Consider the following 18417-nt stretch of genomic DNA (forward strand, 5'->3'; position numbering starts at 1 on the left):
ATATATAAACAGATGATTAATGAATAATCTACAATGTAGCTTTGGATATTTATATATCAGTCATATATAATAGATATTCAAACCAACATCATGAAGATTCAATCACATGAAAGTTGGAAGAACTTGTTAGGGTAATGTCTCACAGAAGTCTTAGTAGTACACGTTGCAGGAGGCATAAATATAAAAATGCAGACAAGAAATCCCCTTCCATCAACTAATATACGTACGTATACCTACGTACTTGGTAACGGTCTTCATTCCCCAAGCAATCTGGACCAATCATCTGGTGTCATTATACACACCCACCATAGAAAACTAAATCAGCAGAAGCGATAGAGTCCAAGCATATATATTAACTGCACACGAATAAACGATGATCAAAACAATGTAAATATTGCTGGTAGTTTGTGATAATGTGTTAGATAATTTGGGATTTTTATGAACTTACACTAATTGAAGAGAAATCTGATCGTGGCGGGGATTGTACTGATGATTGGGTTGTAACGCGTTCACTTGGAAATAGTTCCGAGAGTCGTATGGCTGAGACTGCAGGATGTCATAGCTTGAAGGTCCTCCTCCAGCCATCACATTTATGTTCTGCTGACCCCTCTCATTCTCAGCTTATCTATATATCCAATTTATAATTCCTAGTGAATACTAGCTAAATACGTACTGCATACTCACATAAACAGAAAGACTATGCGCGCGAGCACACAAAAAAACACATATTTTTTTAAAGAAAAAGAGAGAGAACTCGCCTTTGCTCGTAGGAGCTGGTTATTGCTGTGCAAGTCCAGTTCCTGCAAGAAAATTTTGACAAAAATGAAAGCGAAAAAATATCAGTTTGATGAGTAGAACACTCATATTGTTATACGATGATTTCAAAAGTGCGAGCATACAACTTGTTGCGATAATTCACCATTCGCACTCCTACCTTTTGTTTTTTGTATCGTTTCACTTTAATTAGTTTACTCAATTACCGAAGCACAAAAATAAGAGAGAGGATTCCAAAGTAGATATATAACATATTTATATGTGTGTGTGTGTGTGTGTATAAGATGTGAAATTCATCACTTAATATTAATGTTTGGTACATGTAAGGTACTGTTAGTCAGCATAGAAGCTACGTGAATAAGAACAAATGGCGATGGGCGTGTTTTAAAAGTTGAAAGAAAACTTAAACCTAACCAAAAATTTGAAGTGTAAATCAATTTTCACCATTTGAAAGGTATTAGTTTCAAATCATCAAAAGTACGATGATTTATAACAATGACTTTGAAAAAAGTTGAGGTTCCACCATAAAACCAATTGGCAATATAGGGAGTAGCCCAACCTCTTATAAGTCCATGCAAAGTCCCTCCTCTCATCAATGTGAGACTCATTCTCAACACGTCCCCTCACATGTGGCGAATTTTCAAGCCTAACACGTGGACAACACAACGGGATGACATGGAGCGCGTGTGACCAGTTTGGCTTCACACGTAGGACAACCTGCTCTGATATCATAAAGAAAGTTGAAGTTCCACCATAAAGCCAATTGGTTTTAAGGTGGAACCCCAATTTCATCACATATTATCATGTTTTCTACCATGCATGTACTAATTAAGTTGATCAAGACAATTTAATGCCGCCAAGCTTTCCAAATACAGATGAACCACATTTATAATATGTTCAGAAATAAAGCATAAGTAATCTCGTAAAATGAGCAAGCTAAGTTTGAAGAGGTGTACCCTTTTCTGCATGTACTCAATTTCGGCAAACAAGAGCTCATTCTGAAAAGAGTTCAAGATTTGAAAGAAAGAAGAGAAAAACGTGTTAATGGCTATGCAAAAGCTAGAAATATGACCACAACGGACAGTTCAAATTGTGAAAATCGTCACAAATGATCAATAGCTTCATTAGACACCTTTTTGGATCGGATTCTGCTAATTCCTTTCTCTAGTTTACTCTCCAGGCTCTTCAGGTCCTTGATAGGCATACTACTCAATGCATCACCCATCATATTCCTAGAAACAACATTCATTGTCAGTTAAAAGGCTGCCAATTCAGAATATAGGATCTGGGAAAGCTTGTGGTAGCTAGGGTTAGATGTCTTTAAGAATATTACCGGTTGGCATTCTGTAAATTCCCGATCTGCGCACGCAATTTCGCAGCTTCTTGCTGGTAGTACTGAAATTTACATCAATAAAGCAATAGGTTAAAACTTTTGAACATTAAAGACTATGATCAAAATTCATAGAAAAACTGCTTTAACAGGACGCATGCCTTAAGAAATCACAGATACACCTTCACATGTTTGCTGCTTAATTAGGGTTTATATGTTATTACATACATATGTGTATAAATGTAATACACACACTCACGCACACACTCACACAACCAATTAGTATAATTACGGGTCCATGTAACTATTCATGAATTAAAAGTTCTTTGTATCAAATGTGCAGAGTTTGAAATCACTCCTTGAAGGCAATTATATTAATCAAGATAATAGGTTAACTACTTACCAAGGCATATTCTTGTAAAAGCTTTTGCTTTACAGGTATCTTTGGTTGCAATGTGAATGAACAGAAAATTGAAATGGATCTTAAACGCTCACCCATATTCCAGGATTTATATATATGGGAAATAATTGATTGATTAAATAATACAAGCTAAAGTGCAAGAGGCTTGTAGCTTAAGCGATGAGGAATATTTACTCTCCCCTCCCACAATATCGCGTGTATAAATTAAATTATAAAGTAATATAGCCTAAGGTTTGATAATGACATCCAAAAGGGAAAACAAGACTTGTCTTAGTCATGGATTATTGGCTTTGTTCAACAATCAAGACCTACATAACTAGTCTTGAAGTCAAATGTCTGAGTAGTTCAAGACTTCAAATTTCATGGTCCCCCAGATGATATCAAATAAATATGATAATGAAATCCCAGAAAGAATTGAATCTAACTTTTAGAATCAAACTCCAAAGTTACGAACTTTTCTGTCAAATAATATCTACATTCAGGGTAAGTCAGTGTACCTGAGTACTAGCTTCAGAAACTAATCCAGTATTTGAAGAATCTGCACATGCCTTCCTGTACCTTTCAACTGTTTCTTTAACACTGCATGGTATGCACTCATAGTATTAATATACGAATCTATATATGTAGGGACCATTGAAATCTAAGGAGGATCTAACATACGACTAAAATGATTAATGGATAACACTTCTAGCTCCAGAAAAGAATCTCGTGCATTGATAACCCATATGAGACATTCTTGTTTGGTTACTATGATTGGATTAGATTGGATTGTACAACTCATAAATGCAAGTATGTTGAAAGTAGAAGTGATCATTGTCATTTTTAAGGATATTAGACCTAAAGGAATTTATCTCTTTTATCCTACCATTTTGAGGAGATTGAAAGGAATAAGTTTGTTTCAAGAGTAATCCACATTCTTCCTTAAACTTGGACAAATCTTCATTTTTTCCTTGAACATACCATAAATATGGTGAGCTATCGAATCCAATCTAATCCTAAACACCAAATAAACCCTTAGTCCAACCAATATGCTTTGGAACTAGTACTCAAAAGGAAAAACACCAATATAATTAAGAACAATACTTGGCTACTCAAAGGTGAGTAGGAACTCATACTCAAAATTTCTCAAAATTGTTCGTTGACAATTTATAGAACTTCGTGTTCATAATCAGAACCGTTCATATTATAAATCACCCTATAAAGATCACCTTTGGCAAAAATCAATTAAAATTAAGGCCGTTTAATCATCAAACTGTTTAAAAACAAATGAATGATATTTGTAAAAGCATTACGAACCTCTATGTATTTGCTACAATATACTAAACAACCTTAGTTTTAATTTATTTTTTCCAGAGATGATCTTTACAGTGTGAGTTATAGTATGAACAGTTCTGATCATAAGCACAAAACTCTATGATTAAAATACTAAGAGTTTTGAGTATGAGTTCCTACTCATCTTTGAGTAGCCAAGTATTATTCTATAATTAATGCTTGTACACTAAATTCTCAAATTTATAAGAAAGCTGTACATTTATATACTATAGCATTGCTTATGCATTAGACTTTTTAATAATGCTAAGAATGTATAATCTGAAACATTGTTATAGTTTGAACATAATATGAAAGGCATACCATGAGGGAAGCTACCTAGCAAAAGATTGGTTCTATATCTGGCTTATTTGATCAAACTTTCCACATAAGGGTTTTTGAAATAAGTTCCTATAAACATTTTCTACCTAAATAAAAAAACTGCGAAACTAAAGATATTTTTCTTAAAGCATCTGGGGAGATAAGATGGTAAACCTCAAGAACATGGTGTGGAGTCGAAGCCTCAACTTCCTACGCTGTATTTGAGTGAGGGATTTCCAAGTATCAAAGGATTGAGGCCAAGTTACTAAGGAATTGATCATAAAATGTGAGATAGAGGGATTGGAAATGTAGGTGTGTGAGAGAGATTTGTAAATGTCTCTTTCCAAGTAGTGAATTGCAAACCCTCTTACATGCCTATGAAATGCGCATCGAGGGCTTTTCTAATTCCCTTCGCCTAGCATTTTGTAGTCTATATGTTACTAGCTTGCCTTTAATTAATCCTTTGAGACTTAGAAGATCCTCAACCAAATATAGTTGGATAGCCTTAGTCTAGTGATACTTTTCTTTCCAAGGCTTAAGTTTGAATCCCCTTCTATTTTGACAAAAGAAAACAAAAGGTGTGGAAACTTAAGATCTTACCATTTTTTGTTGCCTTAAGTAGTAACTTGCTTGAAGTAATGGAAAGCTTTACAATATTTTCTTTTTTCAAATTAAAAGTTTTTCTCTTTACCCCTCTGAATACTAATTAAAATTGATTTTAATATTTTTCTCAACTAATTAACTGGGAAAAATATAAAGAAGAAACTTGCTGTCTTTTTCTGATCCAAAGTAATGCATTATGCATTTTATACATGTAGGGTTCCAGTCTCAGTTTAACTTATTACCTAAATAGATCTAACTACTATTAGGCTCTCTTGTCATCTCCTCACAAATAGTTTCTAAAACAATGAGTACAAAAATTAGTTGATTTTAATTAACTAGATATAAGCACTTTGGTTAATTAGATATAAAACTGCTGATGTTCATGTCAATTTACAGAAGAAAGCAACATGTAAAGGGGGTTCCCAACCACAGCCAAATTTCTAGTGTTGGGAAGAGGGAGAAAGAGAGAAAAGAGGAACTGATTGATTGAAATATAAATGGTAATTGAAGTTGTTTCCACAAAATGCATGCTTATCCTCAGCAGAATTTCTGAGTCAGATTTCTGTCTGTGCTATAAATTGAATTTCTTTCCCCAAGCTCTAGCCTTCTGCCTAGTTTTATTCATATCCTTAGGCACACATGCTGTCACATAACATTAAGGACTAATTCTACTGACTTAATCTGAGATTTTATGTTTAAATTTATAAATTATAACGGTCAATGAACAAACTCTTTCAGTTAACTGAGCCTAATTAATAAGCAAATCTCAGTTCCTTGACACCAGAAAACTCGGTTCTCTGAGTTAGACCGGCTGGCCTAATACAATCAGTCTCTCAACTGACGGATGTGATACAAAACCATCTATCAATATCATAATTATACAATTAAATTAAAAAAAAAAGATCATTAATTTAATAAAAAAAAAAACAAAACCTCACGCTTTACTATGCATACTGATTCCTTAAAATCGTCGAGCTTGTGATTGGTTCACTGTGCCACGGTGGCACAGCTCCCCAATATGATTGGTTCAACTAGATACGAGGCCATAGCTCTCATTACACAAGGGATATTTTCCTGGAGTTCACCTTTTAACCCACCTCGAGTAAAACACAAACAGTTTAATGAATTTTGTATGTTTTATAAAGATTTGATATTTTTTTTATTTTCTGTCTAAAAGACTGAAACTCTGATGAGAACATCAAAGCCGTCTGTTTCCAGCAGCAGAGAAGGCAGACATATAAGCCAAACGAAACGCTCAGAACTCTCCCATTGGCTCGCAGTTGTCGTACGTTGTCTTCTGTTTCACTTGTATCTCTCACACTTAAAACTTGCATAAATATATCTACGCAAGATCTCTGCAAATGCAAATGCCATTCTATGATGCCATAATTTTGATGACCCAGTTGAGCTATGATCTTACTCTCTCTCTCTCTCTCTCTCTCTCTCTAATAATTTGGAAAAATAAATTATAAAAGAATATTGATTTATGAGATCCAATCCAAGTAGAAAAAAATTGACCAGAAAGGTTAAAATTTTAGGGTTGAAGAACTGGGAAAAGGGGAAGAGAAGCCAGTGTAGGAATCATGACATAAACACCTTTTGTCAGAAGTCAAGAACCGAAAATCTTGTGTGACGTGACCAAAGATTCTATCAACCAAAGACAAAAGAGCAAAAAAAAGAAACAAAAAAACCAGAACCTAACCCTAACTAGACCGCATCCCGTTTCCAAAAAATGTCAAATTTAAGAAAAGATGACATTTTGACACTTGGGCTGTGGAAAATATGTCTCCTTTACTCGATTTAAGGGTTACCCACCACAAATCTTTGGACAAATTGAATACCCAAAGTGGTTTCTTATGAACCCTAATTTGGGGAATGAGGGTTTTAATTTTCTGAGGGAAATTTCACGTGGTGAAACTGAGATTTGGAGAATTTTAGCTTCTTGGTTTTGGAGGTTGTAGCCAGGTTTGGATCTACAGGGAAGTTTGTTTCATATTTCAAGCAAAACACATTTGGGTGCCTTGGAACCCTAATTTGTGCTAATTTTGCAGAGGTCCTGTCAATACATTATTTAATTATTTTTTCATTAAATTTGTACTTTAACTTTCCTGATTTCTATAGCTGACTTGGTATTAAGGAAGTGTCAAAGAGATGGGGGGCTTGGCTAATGGGGGCATGTCAGCTTGTGTGTTGTAGGCCTGCTTAGCTGCATAAGATGACATACAGTCATGCAGCGTATGAGAGAGAGGGAGAGAGAGAGAGAGAGAGAGAGAGAGAGAGAGAGAGAGAGAGAATATGGAAGAACTCAGAAAGAGAAAGGGAAACAGAAAATTAACAACAATGGAGGGAGGGTAAGGAGCTGATCTCAGAAGCCTGCATACATTCCCAAAAATCAATACTTGTTGCTATATACATCCTAATGATAATATATACATAAAGGAAAGAAAATGATCACCAGATCTATGTTTCCACCAAACCAAGAGCTAAGAAATGATCACAAACAGAAAAGAAAAATTAAATTAAAAAATACCCAACATTAGTAAGCACATACATGGAAAAAAACAAAACAGAAGAAAGAAAGACAAGTGAATCTTATAAGTTATATAGAGAGATGAAAGAGAGAGAAAGAGAGAGAAGGAGAGGAGAGAGAGAGAGAGAGAGAGAGAACTCAATCTCAAATCAACTGACTACCATAACAATGATAATGTTTTTCCTGATTAAATCCAGCAAAAGATCTATTACACAGAAGCAAAAATCTTGAGGACTGAAGCACCAATAACTTCTTGAAATGCTAAATTGTGACAAAAATTTGCACAGAAGAAGAAAGAAAAAGAAAAGAACTTTAACAAGAACAAAGAAATCTTACTAAAAGGTAAATTGAAAATAAAACTTGGGTCTGAAAAAAATCCTAAAAGCCTTCCATTAGAAAAATTAAAAGAATAAGAAGAGAAAATTAAGAAAGAAAATTGAAGCAATAATATTATTACCTGTTGTTGGCATACTCATAGAGGCGGCCACGGTTAGAGAAGACTATGAGAGCAACCTCTGCATCACAGAGCACAGAGAGTTCATAGGCCTTCTTGAGCAACCCATTGCGCCTCTTGCAGAAGGTCACTTGACGATTGGTCGTGTTTTCGATCCGCTTGATCTCGATCTTTCCCCTACCCAATTTTCTCTGGGGAGAGTCGATTGACAAGGATTTGTTTTCATTGGCCATGGTTGCAAGCTGAATCAATAAGAACAAAGAGATCTATCAATTAAGCACCTTTTTAAATAAAACAAAAACCCCAGAACTTTAATTACTATATTCTTGATCACCAACAAAAAGTTTGAAATTATCTTGCAGAAACAAATGAAAATTGAAAACTTGGTGCAATTCAACTACAACAACTAGGTAGCTTAAAAAATAATTGAGTAGCTAATTAAGCTAGCAATCCCAAGTAAGTTCAAGAAATTGTGAGCTGAACAGATTTGATGGAACTAAAGTTTGAATTTTCATATTTGTTTTGGATGATCTTGGGGAAAAAGATTTATGGGGCTAAAAGAAGTGAGGCAAATGAACAAAATTTAGGAGATAGTGTTTGAGTATTTTGATCAATGAAGCATGGCAAGAACACACAAAGAAAAGATCATAAAATGATGATAATTAAGGACAGAAACAGAGGTTTCTTTCTTTCTACCTTTCGGGATTTTTCTCAGGTCTTTTTCTATCTTTCTTTCTCCACAAATCCAAACGAGGAGATAAGCAGAAAATGGAAGTGAGGTGGGATGAGGGGTGTGTATTTATAAGGGAAAAAACGACATTTCCACAATTATTCTAATTTCCAAATTAATTACTTCAAATTTTTAGTTATTTTCTAAATTAATTACTTTCAATCTTTAATCTGCAAACTTTATATTTTCACTAGCTAAGCGCATGAGGTTTTTATGTATTGGAGATGAAGCAAAAGAGAAAACATGGGAAATGGGGATCACTCATTTGATTCAGACTCCATCAACCATTCATTTTATTTATTGTTCATTACTTATTTATTTAATTATCAAATATATTTTTCTTGCCTGTGAAACATGAAAGGTAATAGGGGAGAAAGAGAAAGGAAAGGTACTTTCTGAAAGCGATTACTAATGGTGTGAACGTGACGTTTGGCTAAGCGCGCGGCTAGCTAGCTAGCACACCTCCTTAGGTTAAACGACGACCACATCAAAACTTTATTTCATTAAGCGAGATCGACTGTGTGAATTCAAGAACGGCACTGCGTTTATTTTGTGTCAAATATTCTGTGAACTTCAAGTACTTTTGTGTCTTTTCTTAGAGTCTTCTTACAAGTCTTCCTGAGTCTTCATCTACTCCTTTTACCCTGAGTCTCTATCTCATAATCGCATTTTCTAACCGGAGCATCTGTAGGTCTTCGGTTTATGTATCCAAATCACCTTAACCGATTTTCTCTCATCTTACCTTAAATATCTTCGTTCTTAATCTTGTTCTTTCTTGTGTCCTCACATATTTAACGGAGCATTCTCATCTCCGTGACACTCATTTTTTTTCATGTGTTGATGCTTGACCACCCAACTTTCCATGCCGTAAAGTATTGATGACCTTATTGTTGTCCTATAAAATTTTATCTTCAATTTTAGTGACTTACGACGGTCGCACAACACACCGGATGCACTCTTCCACTCCATCCATCCAACTTGTATTCTATGGTTGAGATCTACATCCAATTCTATGTTCTTTTGCAAGGTAGATCCAAGATAGCGAAAGTGTTTGCTCCTTAATACGTCATGATCTCCAATCCTCACCCCTTATCATTTGAACCCATGTTCCTATTAAACTTGCACTTCATATACTTTGTCTTTAACCTACTTGGGTGAAGACTTTTAGATTCCAACACTTCTCACTAAAGGTTAAGCTTCACATTTAATCTCTCCTGAATTTCATTTATTAACACTATATTGTTTGCAAAAAACATACTCAAATGGATACTTCTTGACTATGTCACGTTAACTCATCCATTACTAATGCAAAAACGTAAGGACTTAAAACTAAGCCTTGATGTGACCCTACAGTTATGAGAAAGCTTTTAGTTTGTCTTTCGTGAGTTCTTATTGTAGTCCTTGCTCCATCATACATATTGTTTATTGCTTGGATATATACTACTTATACACCTTTAGGTTAAAATATTTATAAAATAATATCCATGTAAAAAATAGATGAACAAAAACTTAAGGGAGTTTTTCATCGATTATTTGTGTATCTTATTACAAAGGAGGAGAGTACTGAAGGTTCAATTTACTAAACAATTCACCACCTGCTTTTTTGTGTACTTCTACTTTCAGAATATTTTATTTATATGTTTCTCTAAATTTTTTATTTATTTTAGTGAAATTAATTTTTTTTAAAAGTAGGTGACTCAGACCTCATTTAATTTTTGTTTCTAATCTATTTGAATTTAGTTTCTTAATTTGGAATGCGTAAGATATGGCTTTTCTATCCCCTACCTAGGTCAAGAGGTTTAGGAAATAGAAAAAGTAGTCGGTCTTGGTGGAATGAGAAAACACATATACAAGTGCGTGCGTGTGTATCCCAATTTCCCACAAATATGAAACATGATGTCAATTTATTTCCTAAGAAAATATTGCATAGAAGTATATCACTTTGTCCGCCATATGTCCAGCCATGCATATATGCAGCTCTTTAATATGCTGAATTATAATACAGCAAGGAGTTCTTGGCGTTGTAGAGAAGAGACCAATACTTTGTTGTTGCGATGGCCTGGCCATGGCTAGCTTGTATTTGATATTTGCCATAACTAATCCAATTTCTCATTAAATCGAAAACGAAAACGTTGAGCCGTCGATGACCATTGGGTGTAGTGATACTCAATCTCAATTTTGATGAAAACTACTTTCAGCCCAAATCTCATGAAAAACAATTGTTAAATTAAGAAAAGAGAAAATTTTAGCGGGGACTTATCTTGATATTTGGACATTGTTTGATTTTTCCGTCCAAACTTTCAATATAGTTTGAGCTCTTTTAAACTTTCAATTCGTATTAATATACCTGGAAAAAGAAAAGTTTTGATAATTCAAGTGTGAGAAATTTTACAAGCTTGCAGATCGGAAGCAAATTCAAAGGCATCCCCCATACTAAATGGACAAAAACCAATCCTCAATTTGAAGGAACAATGGCAGAACAAACAGCGAGGAGAATATTGACATGAAACTAAATTTAAAATTTATAGGGCAAAGTGAAACAAGACGTATAATTGGGTGACGTTTCTAATTTTTTTTTTTTTTTCAAAAATAAATTCCAATTTCTGACTTTTAACAGCATGTCCATTCGATCTGATTTGACCTAGGAAGAGAGGTAGCGCCCACCTGTGTACGTAGTACTCCTGGTTGATCATATATTTGTTTGTTATACGTACCATTTCACTCGTGGTTTGTAGAAGACATGTCACTTTTCCTTACCCACCTAATTGCAAACACAGGGATGATAACAAGTTTGCGAGGAGATGTGTAATGTTGGCCATGCTCGATCGACATTGGAAAAACATATATCATCCATCTTTCTCTTGTTTTTACCACATACATATAATTCGACCTACTGTATATACACTACCCATTTAATCATCGTAGGTGCTTTTACATAGAGTAGTACATTTGGCCACCATCCATTGTTGAGAGTATTATCCCGCATCAAAAGATCTTGAGCATTTTCATTCATTATCAATTAATTTTACGGTGGATGCTAATAATTTTAATATGATACCAAAGTAAGTTGGAAAAGAATGTTGAAAGCATGAAAAAGAATGTATTTAACATCTATTTTATAATAAGATGGATTGCATGTTTGGTATGTACATGCATGTAACGAATGTCCTGAGTTCATCTTAACATGTTTACTGATTTAGAATGGAGAAAGTCATGAATCAAATAAGGGAAAGAATGAATGAGTTGCCCCGTAGTTGCTATGATTTATGATTTGTCAATAATTGGATTACAATTTTACTGTAACCGCAACATATTTCAAAAATTCAAATGTGTGTTGATACATGAAAAGTCACGAAACAGAATAATTCAAGGGGAAAGATAAACACATCATTTTTAGCCTTTTATACACTCATGTTTGATCACGACCGTTGATTTTGTTTGACTTATTCAATTTAGTATGGTGAAAAAAAAAAAAAGAGTGTGAGAGAAGCTAAAAAGGGATGTGAGTAAATTGTGAGGATGTGAAGGTTAAACCGTAAAAGAATTCCATATTGGTGAACGAAAAAACTTTGCAAGGGCTTATAAGAGGTTGGGCCACTCCCCAAATTATCAATTGATTTTACAGTGTAACCTTAACTTTCTTCATGGTATCAGAGCAAGTTTGCCTATGTGTGAAGCCTAACACCCACACATGCTTCACGCCACCCAATTCTTGTTGTCAATGTGTTTGGCTTGAAAATGTGTTAGCATGAATTTTAGCGAACTAATATCCAAGATCAAAATATATTTAGGGTTTACTTGATCCCATTCCAAGTAAAAACACATGCGCGCCAAGATGAATTTTAGCCAACTAATTAGGGTTTAACCAAGATTAATAAAACATCCCAATGTTTTCCTTGGTACTAACTTTATTGACTTAATTAATTAACCTCATGTTGTAACAGGAAAGTTCTATTCAAAATGTATGAGTCTTTATACATAGAGAATTGGTACCACCGTTGTCTTCTCTAGCTATGAGGTTATGACACATACTCTATTCCTAGCGTTGTCTTGAATATTGTCGATTTCCTCATCTCTCGTTTCTTGTTGTTCATGTGATCATCAATGCACCTTCATCTAAGCTTCCACTGCCCATAAATTTCTTTCACCATATGAGTCCATACATATATAACACATCACTGACGCTAGATCCTAGATGCCACACAACAGTATATGTATATATGTGTATTATTCAATGCAAATATATACTCTCATTGTCTCTTGTACATATGTTACTAGTGACGGATCCAAAAAAATTTATTGGGGGTCAGTAAGAATAGTGCACGAAGCGCACAAAATTTTTTAGTTGGTATAGCATGAAAATTGGCATTTTATCGAGCTTTAGAGGTCCGAGGTCATTTACCAAGTCATATTGCACACTTGTTGATAGATGCCAATAGCTTTCGAACGAGCATGTCGACTGATATCAATAACTTTTGAGCAAGCATGACTACAGATGCCAACGTATGCCTATTGGCCTATCGAAAGATGTTCATGGAAAAGCATACAAATGCATGAGGCTAGCAACTACTTTGCCCAATGCCCATAGAGGCAATTTGTCGAACAATTGGACAACAGCTTTCAACGAAATCTCAAATTTTCAAAGAATAGCACTCTTCTATGAAGAATTTCTGAGTTTAGGGAGTCAGCTAACCCACCTTAACCCAAGGTGGATCCGCCTCTGTATGTTTCTGTGGTGACTCCATAAATATTGTATGATCAATCTTTAGTGAAACATCACCCTCAATCATTTGCCATGATTTGATTATTATCTTCTTCTTTTTTTTTCCTCTGTGAATATATGTGTGCATAAGCTTTCTCAAAACGTTCCAATACACCTCTTTATCGCATTGCATCATGTCTGAGTTTCTTAGTTCTAAAATAGGAAGGCCATGGTAATTCTCCATGTTCTCACAGGTCCTAAGTACTCTTTATGGTTCACAACAAGAAAATATCCCCCATATCAAGAAGAGGACCACATTGAGAGCAACTTAATATATCATAAAACCCTACTACTCATACATATCCATCCACATACATGGTAAATGTTAAATAGTGTTATCGGTCGCTAGACTCGACTCTCTGGTGTGATTTCGACTCCTATGAATTTCTTTATCGGTACGTTGGATGCGATTGAATTCCCAACCTGTCGTAGAGTGAACGGTACAGTCGAAAACAAATGGAAAAAAACCTAAGAGACTTTTGGTAAAAATGGTACTATGTACAGCCCTTTGTTGACATTGTCCTGAGAAAAGGAACCCTAGCTATGAACATCTTGTAATGTGATTCAACAGAAAGGAAAATTAAAGTGAATTTGGTTTTGTTCAATTGCCCAATTTAGTTGATAGGACTCCAGGGAATTTCCTAGCGGTTCAAATTGATCTTACCATTCATTGTATATATACTAGTAATGTTTTCACGAAATGTTCAACCCTTTGTAAAACCAGAAACGAGAAAGCTTTGAATTGTTTAGCTAAGAAGGGAAAAGAAAGTAGTTTAGTTTATAGATGATAACCTCTACAATACCACTTTAGGTGTAAGTTTTGCTTAACATATATGTGTGTGTGTGTGTGTAATGAGGGCAAGTTTGTGGCACCATTTTTTACACAACTTTTGATACACATTTTTGCAGGGCCCACTACACAATGTATTTTTAACGATCTTAACAGTCTTTCTTTTAGAACATTATTCATAGATTGTCACATCATTCATAGATCATACTGCAAAAAATTAGACAAATCCAAAATCATTAAGACATCCATTAATTTGTAGTGAAGAAAATGGACCAGTTATACAAAGAAACTCTAAACCCTTAATCCAACGGTCTTGTCAGATTTGAGTGATTTTTGGTATATATACATGATCTTTGGGGGAAGACTTAAAAGATAGATTGTTCGAATTGTTGAAATATTACGAAGTTGGTCCACCAACAACATGTGTCAAAAGTTATGTAAAAAGAATGATGTCACGGATCTATCCATATATGTAATAACGTTATAATTAAGTTAATTATTGATAAGTAAATCCAGGTCCAAGTCCAAGTCTAATGAAACTAATTATATTATCTCCAAAGGCAAAGGGACCACAAAAGCAACAACACATTTCTTTCAAATGATGTTGAGAGGTTCATGTCTTCAATGCAAGACCTAATACCATAAATGCATCATGGACATAATTTCATAGTCCATTGCAGTTCACCATCTTTTTCACTTCTTTGAAGGGTTCTTCTATTTTTTTTATTCATGGTTTTTATTAATTTATGAACTAACTACTAGTAATTATAAGTTTCTTAAAAATCTTATGAGGTAATTAAGGGTCTTGTACAAGATGATGATATGTAACTCAGGTGATCAATATCATCCAGTTGCACAAAGGTCCTGCGTTTAGTGCCCCCTCCCCCAATATCTCATGTTTAGAAAAGTAAAAATAAGCACCTCATGTCCTCATCTTAAAGTTGAAGAACCCTAGCCACTTAAACTACAGTCTTGTAGTATTTTTCTTTACGTGTAAGTAAGAGGTTTTAAATTCGAATCTAGTGAATGATGAGTTCGAATTCAAATTTCCTCCCAACCCTTAATGTGGTTATTAACAAAGAAAAGGACATCGACATATAAAAATTAAACATTTGTCCAATGAATATCCACCTAAAACGGTTGCCTTGGATAACTTTAAGTGATACACTTATAGTAACCAATGGGTCGTTCTTTCAATAGCTTACTAAATTTAGCTAAACGGTCTGCCGAAGTCTAAGCCTTGTTACATGGCAGCTAGCAATGATATATGTACAATGTATTATGAACTATAGACCTTATCATTGATCTTTTTATGCTTGCTAGTGTTGCAAGGCTTGTATACACATTAAGTTATTAAATTCAATTATAGATGTTCTACAAAACTACCTCATTAGAGGTTGGGTTAATTGTAGTAATGGTTCTAGAACTTTACTTCTAGTTTAATTTTCGCCCCTGAATTCTCATATCAGTTTCTTTAGTCCTTAAACTTAACAATGTATTGCACCATTGGTCATTTTCACTAACACCATCTTTTTCTTTTTTTTGTTTGTTAAATCTAGGGATGTATTAGGAACTTCAACATAAAACTTCAATAAATAATAAAGAAGCTAAAAAAAGAATAAAAATTTATAAATTAATATCTAAAACTTAAAATAAAATGAAAATTGAACTATCAAAGTACAAAATGAAAATGGTTGAAACTATGAAAAAAATTTCTCTATATTCAATTTTCTTACACAAAAAAAAAAAAAAAAAAAAATCCTCTCATTTCTCACTTTTAAATTTATTTGTAGTAATGTGGAATAAAGTTCCTAATATACTCCTACATTAACGGAAAAATAGACAGTGTTAGTGAAAATGACCAATGGTACAATACATTGTTAAGTTTGATGACTAAAAAAGCTAATATGAGAGTTCAAAGATTAAAATTAAATTAAAGTAAAGTTCAGCGGCCATTGTTACAATTAAGCCTTAGAGGTTATCTCTCATATGTTAGGGATTTGATTTTAGCTTGGCTGCGATCACTGCCTCCATGGCGGTGTTTACCCCGTCATCGACAACGGTGGCAACTCAAGACAACAAGTAAGTTCTTGATCTTATTGTTGTGATCGGAGGAATACTTTATATATTTGTCTAAATATTGTTAATGTATCATCTCTTGTATTTGTATTATCGTTGTGGCTAGTGGCCCTTTGATGCCAAATTATGAATGCAATTACCTTTTGATGAAAAAACCCTTTAATTTGTTTTTGTAAGTCGTTACTATAATCCTTAACTTGTAACTGTCATCACTCACCACCATAATTTTTTCGACGTCATATTCAGTTTGATTAAACATTTCATGACATGGAAAAGGTTTGAACTTTGAACATTATTTTGACCGTTAAAAAGAGAAATACCGCTTGCTATCTAGCAAAGAATTAGCCAGTGTCGTAGGTAGAATTTAAAGTACTTATTTGAAAAGAATTGCTTTTCTTTTTTGTTTGTTTTTTCTTGAAAATATTGAAAGCAAAAGCCTTTCATCTCCAAAACAAAAATGTAATTGAAAAGAGATAAGAGAAAGTGAGAGGTTATGTTGGATTAAAGCTGGTGGTCCTTCTGAAAAGGCATATAGTCCCCCTTGTCACTAAAGGTTTCACTCATTAGCACAACCACTCCAACATTAATTCCTCTGTCATGGGCAGCTCTTTGAATTCCCACCTCAAGTTGTTCGAATATACTTAGTTGACGTTAATGTAATTTACATATGCATAAATTATCTGCGTACAACTTTCGTTCTTTATCAAAGAACATGACACTACCCATGTTCAAATGAAGGTTGACATTTAATAAACTCATGGATGGCCAGGATTATTCCTACAAATTGTAATCCTCTCATAAGATTGCAAACATGACACTAGCCCTGTTTCAATGAAGGGAGACATGTAATCAGTATTCATATTTTTTCTTTAGGAAAATGTTCGGGAGGACCAAAATTTTAAACCATTTTTTGTAAATTATATGATGTGACGGTTGATGGTTTGACTCATTTTTTTTAAAGTAGTCCAACCATCAACTACTACATAACAGATTTTACAAAGTATAATCTAAAAAGTTAGTGTCCTGAACATTATCCTTTTGCTTTAAGAATCCACCGTCCGAAGGACAATCATGATAGCATTTTTTTTCTTCTTTTGGGTGGTCTGGAATACAATTATTGTTTTCTTTTCCAATTCCATGCTCACTTTCTTTCAAAATTATTGAGTTGCAACAGTGGAATTTTCTAGTACCCACGTTGCACAGTAAAGAATGTGAACAAGTTTTTCTTTGTCAATTTATAAGAAATACGAAGTTTTAAGTTGGAATTGTTAGCTTCATATACATATAAATTGTTCTTATTAATTTTTTTTTTTTAAAACAAACTTAAGTTTCTAGGGTGAACTTATTGTCTAACATTGTTAAAATTGAATTATCTTCTTACCCAACTGATGCAGTTACAAGACAAGATGCATCTCACATAAGGAATTACCTTGGCTCGAATGGATGAGGAGGAGTTCCTCCTCAATTCACTGCGTGACCGATTTACGAAACTTCATGTTTATAATCTATACCATTCATATTATAAGTCATTTTGTTAAGATCATCTTTACAAAAAAAAAAAATAAATAAATAATTGATTAAAATTGAGATCGTTAATTGATTTTTTTTTTGTACATAAGTTCCTTACAAAGTAATTTATAATATGAACGATTTCGATCATAAGCACAAATTTTTTGGAATACCATTCATCATTCAAAAGATCTTGTTAGAATCAAATTGGACAATTTAGGGCCTCAAATTTTCTCAGTTTTGACCTTCCAAAAGATCTTGTATACGTAATTAAGTTGGTCCAATTAGTCATTCAAAAGTAATTGGCTCTAACACAAATTGTTAGGCTATTTCCATTTTCGTTACTGAGCCCTAATAATTAGGTGCAACGGCTAGTTCCACGACTAGTAAGGCCCTTCTGAATGGATTTTGCTCACAAAGTTATATGACCAAGCACAAAAACTAACCCGACCAAGCCACAAAAAGAAGAGAGTTTGTTGTATAAGCTAATTAACTTGTGACCACAATGCATGCAAAGACAAAAGAGGCACCCAACTTATGTTGGGGTACTTGGGGAAAGAAAGCTTCAATAAGCTAACTAATTAGTTTATGAAGTGTATCCTTTTTTTTTTTTTGTCCGGGTTTTGGCTTGTTTGTTAGGACAATATGCTCACTCTTCTGTGTCTGAATTCGCTTTCGCCCTCTTATAGATTTTTTTTTTTTTTTTTTTTTTTTTTTTGGGCAATGCCCTATAGATTAGATAATTTAGAATATCACGTCAGAAAATTTCTGCTCATAACTCATGTTCACAATGGCTGCAGCATGAA

The 18417-nt window shown here is 34.1% G+C and overlaps 1 protein-coding gene across 3 annotated transcripts; it reads right to left on the reverse strand.

Moving 5' to 3' along the window:
• Positions 1-3: 3 nt before the first annotated feature.
• LOC103943343 (floral homeotic protein AGAMOUS) lies at positions 4-8716 on the reverse strand. 3 transcript variants are annotated; one of them, XM_048582264.1, is made up of 9 exons: positions 8438-8716; positions 7745-7983; positions 3023-3104; positions 2108-2169; positions 1907-2006; positions 1731-1772; positions 759-800; positions 449-597; positions 4-283 (listed from the first exon to the last, which is right to left on the reverse strand). In XM_048582264.1, the coding sequence occupies exons 2-9, from the start codon at positions 7972-7974 to the stop codon at positions 280-282; spliced, it is 711 nt and encodes a 236-aa protein (XP_048438221.1). In that variant the 5' UTR covers positions 7975-7983; positions 8438-8716; the 3' UTR covers positions 4-279. The 3 variants fall into 3 exon arrangements, with proteins under 3 accessions (XP_048438221.1, XP_048438220.1, XP_009351917.2); XM_048582263.1 differs by having other exon boundaries at positions 4-356; positions 8438-8708; XM_009353642.3 differs by lacking the exon at positions 4-283 and having other exon boundaries at positions 481-625; positions 8438-8708.
• Between the last annotated feature and the right edge of the window lie 9701 nt (positions 8717-18417).

Source organism: the organism of the source record quoted next, unplaced genomic scaffold (genome assembly GCF_019419815.1).
Source record: "Pyrus x bretschneideri cultivar Hongxiangsu unplaced genomic scaffold, Pyrus_bretschneideri_v1 Contig19, whole genome shotgun sequence".
Lineage (NCBI taxonomy): Eukaryota > Viridiplantae > Streptophyta > Magnoliopsida > Rosales > Rosaceae > Pyrus > Pyrus x bretschneideri.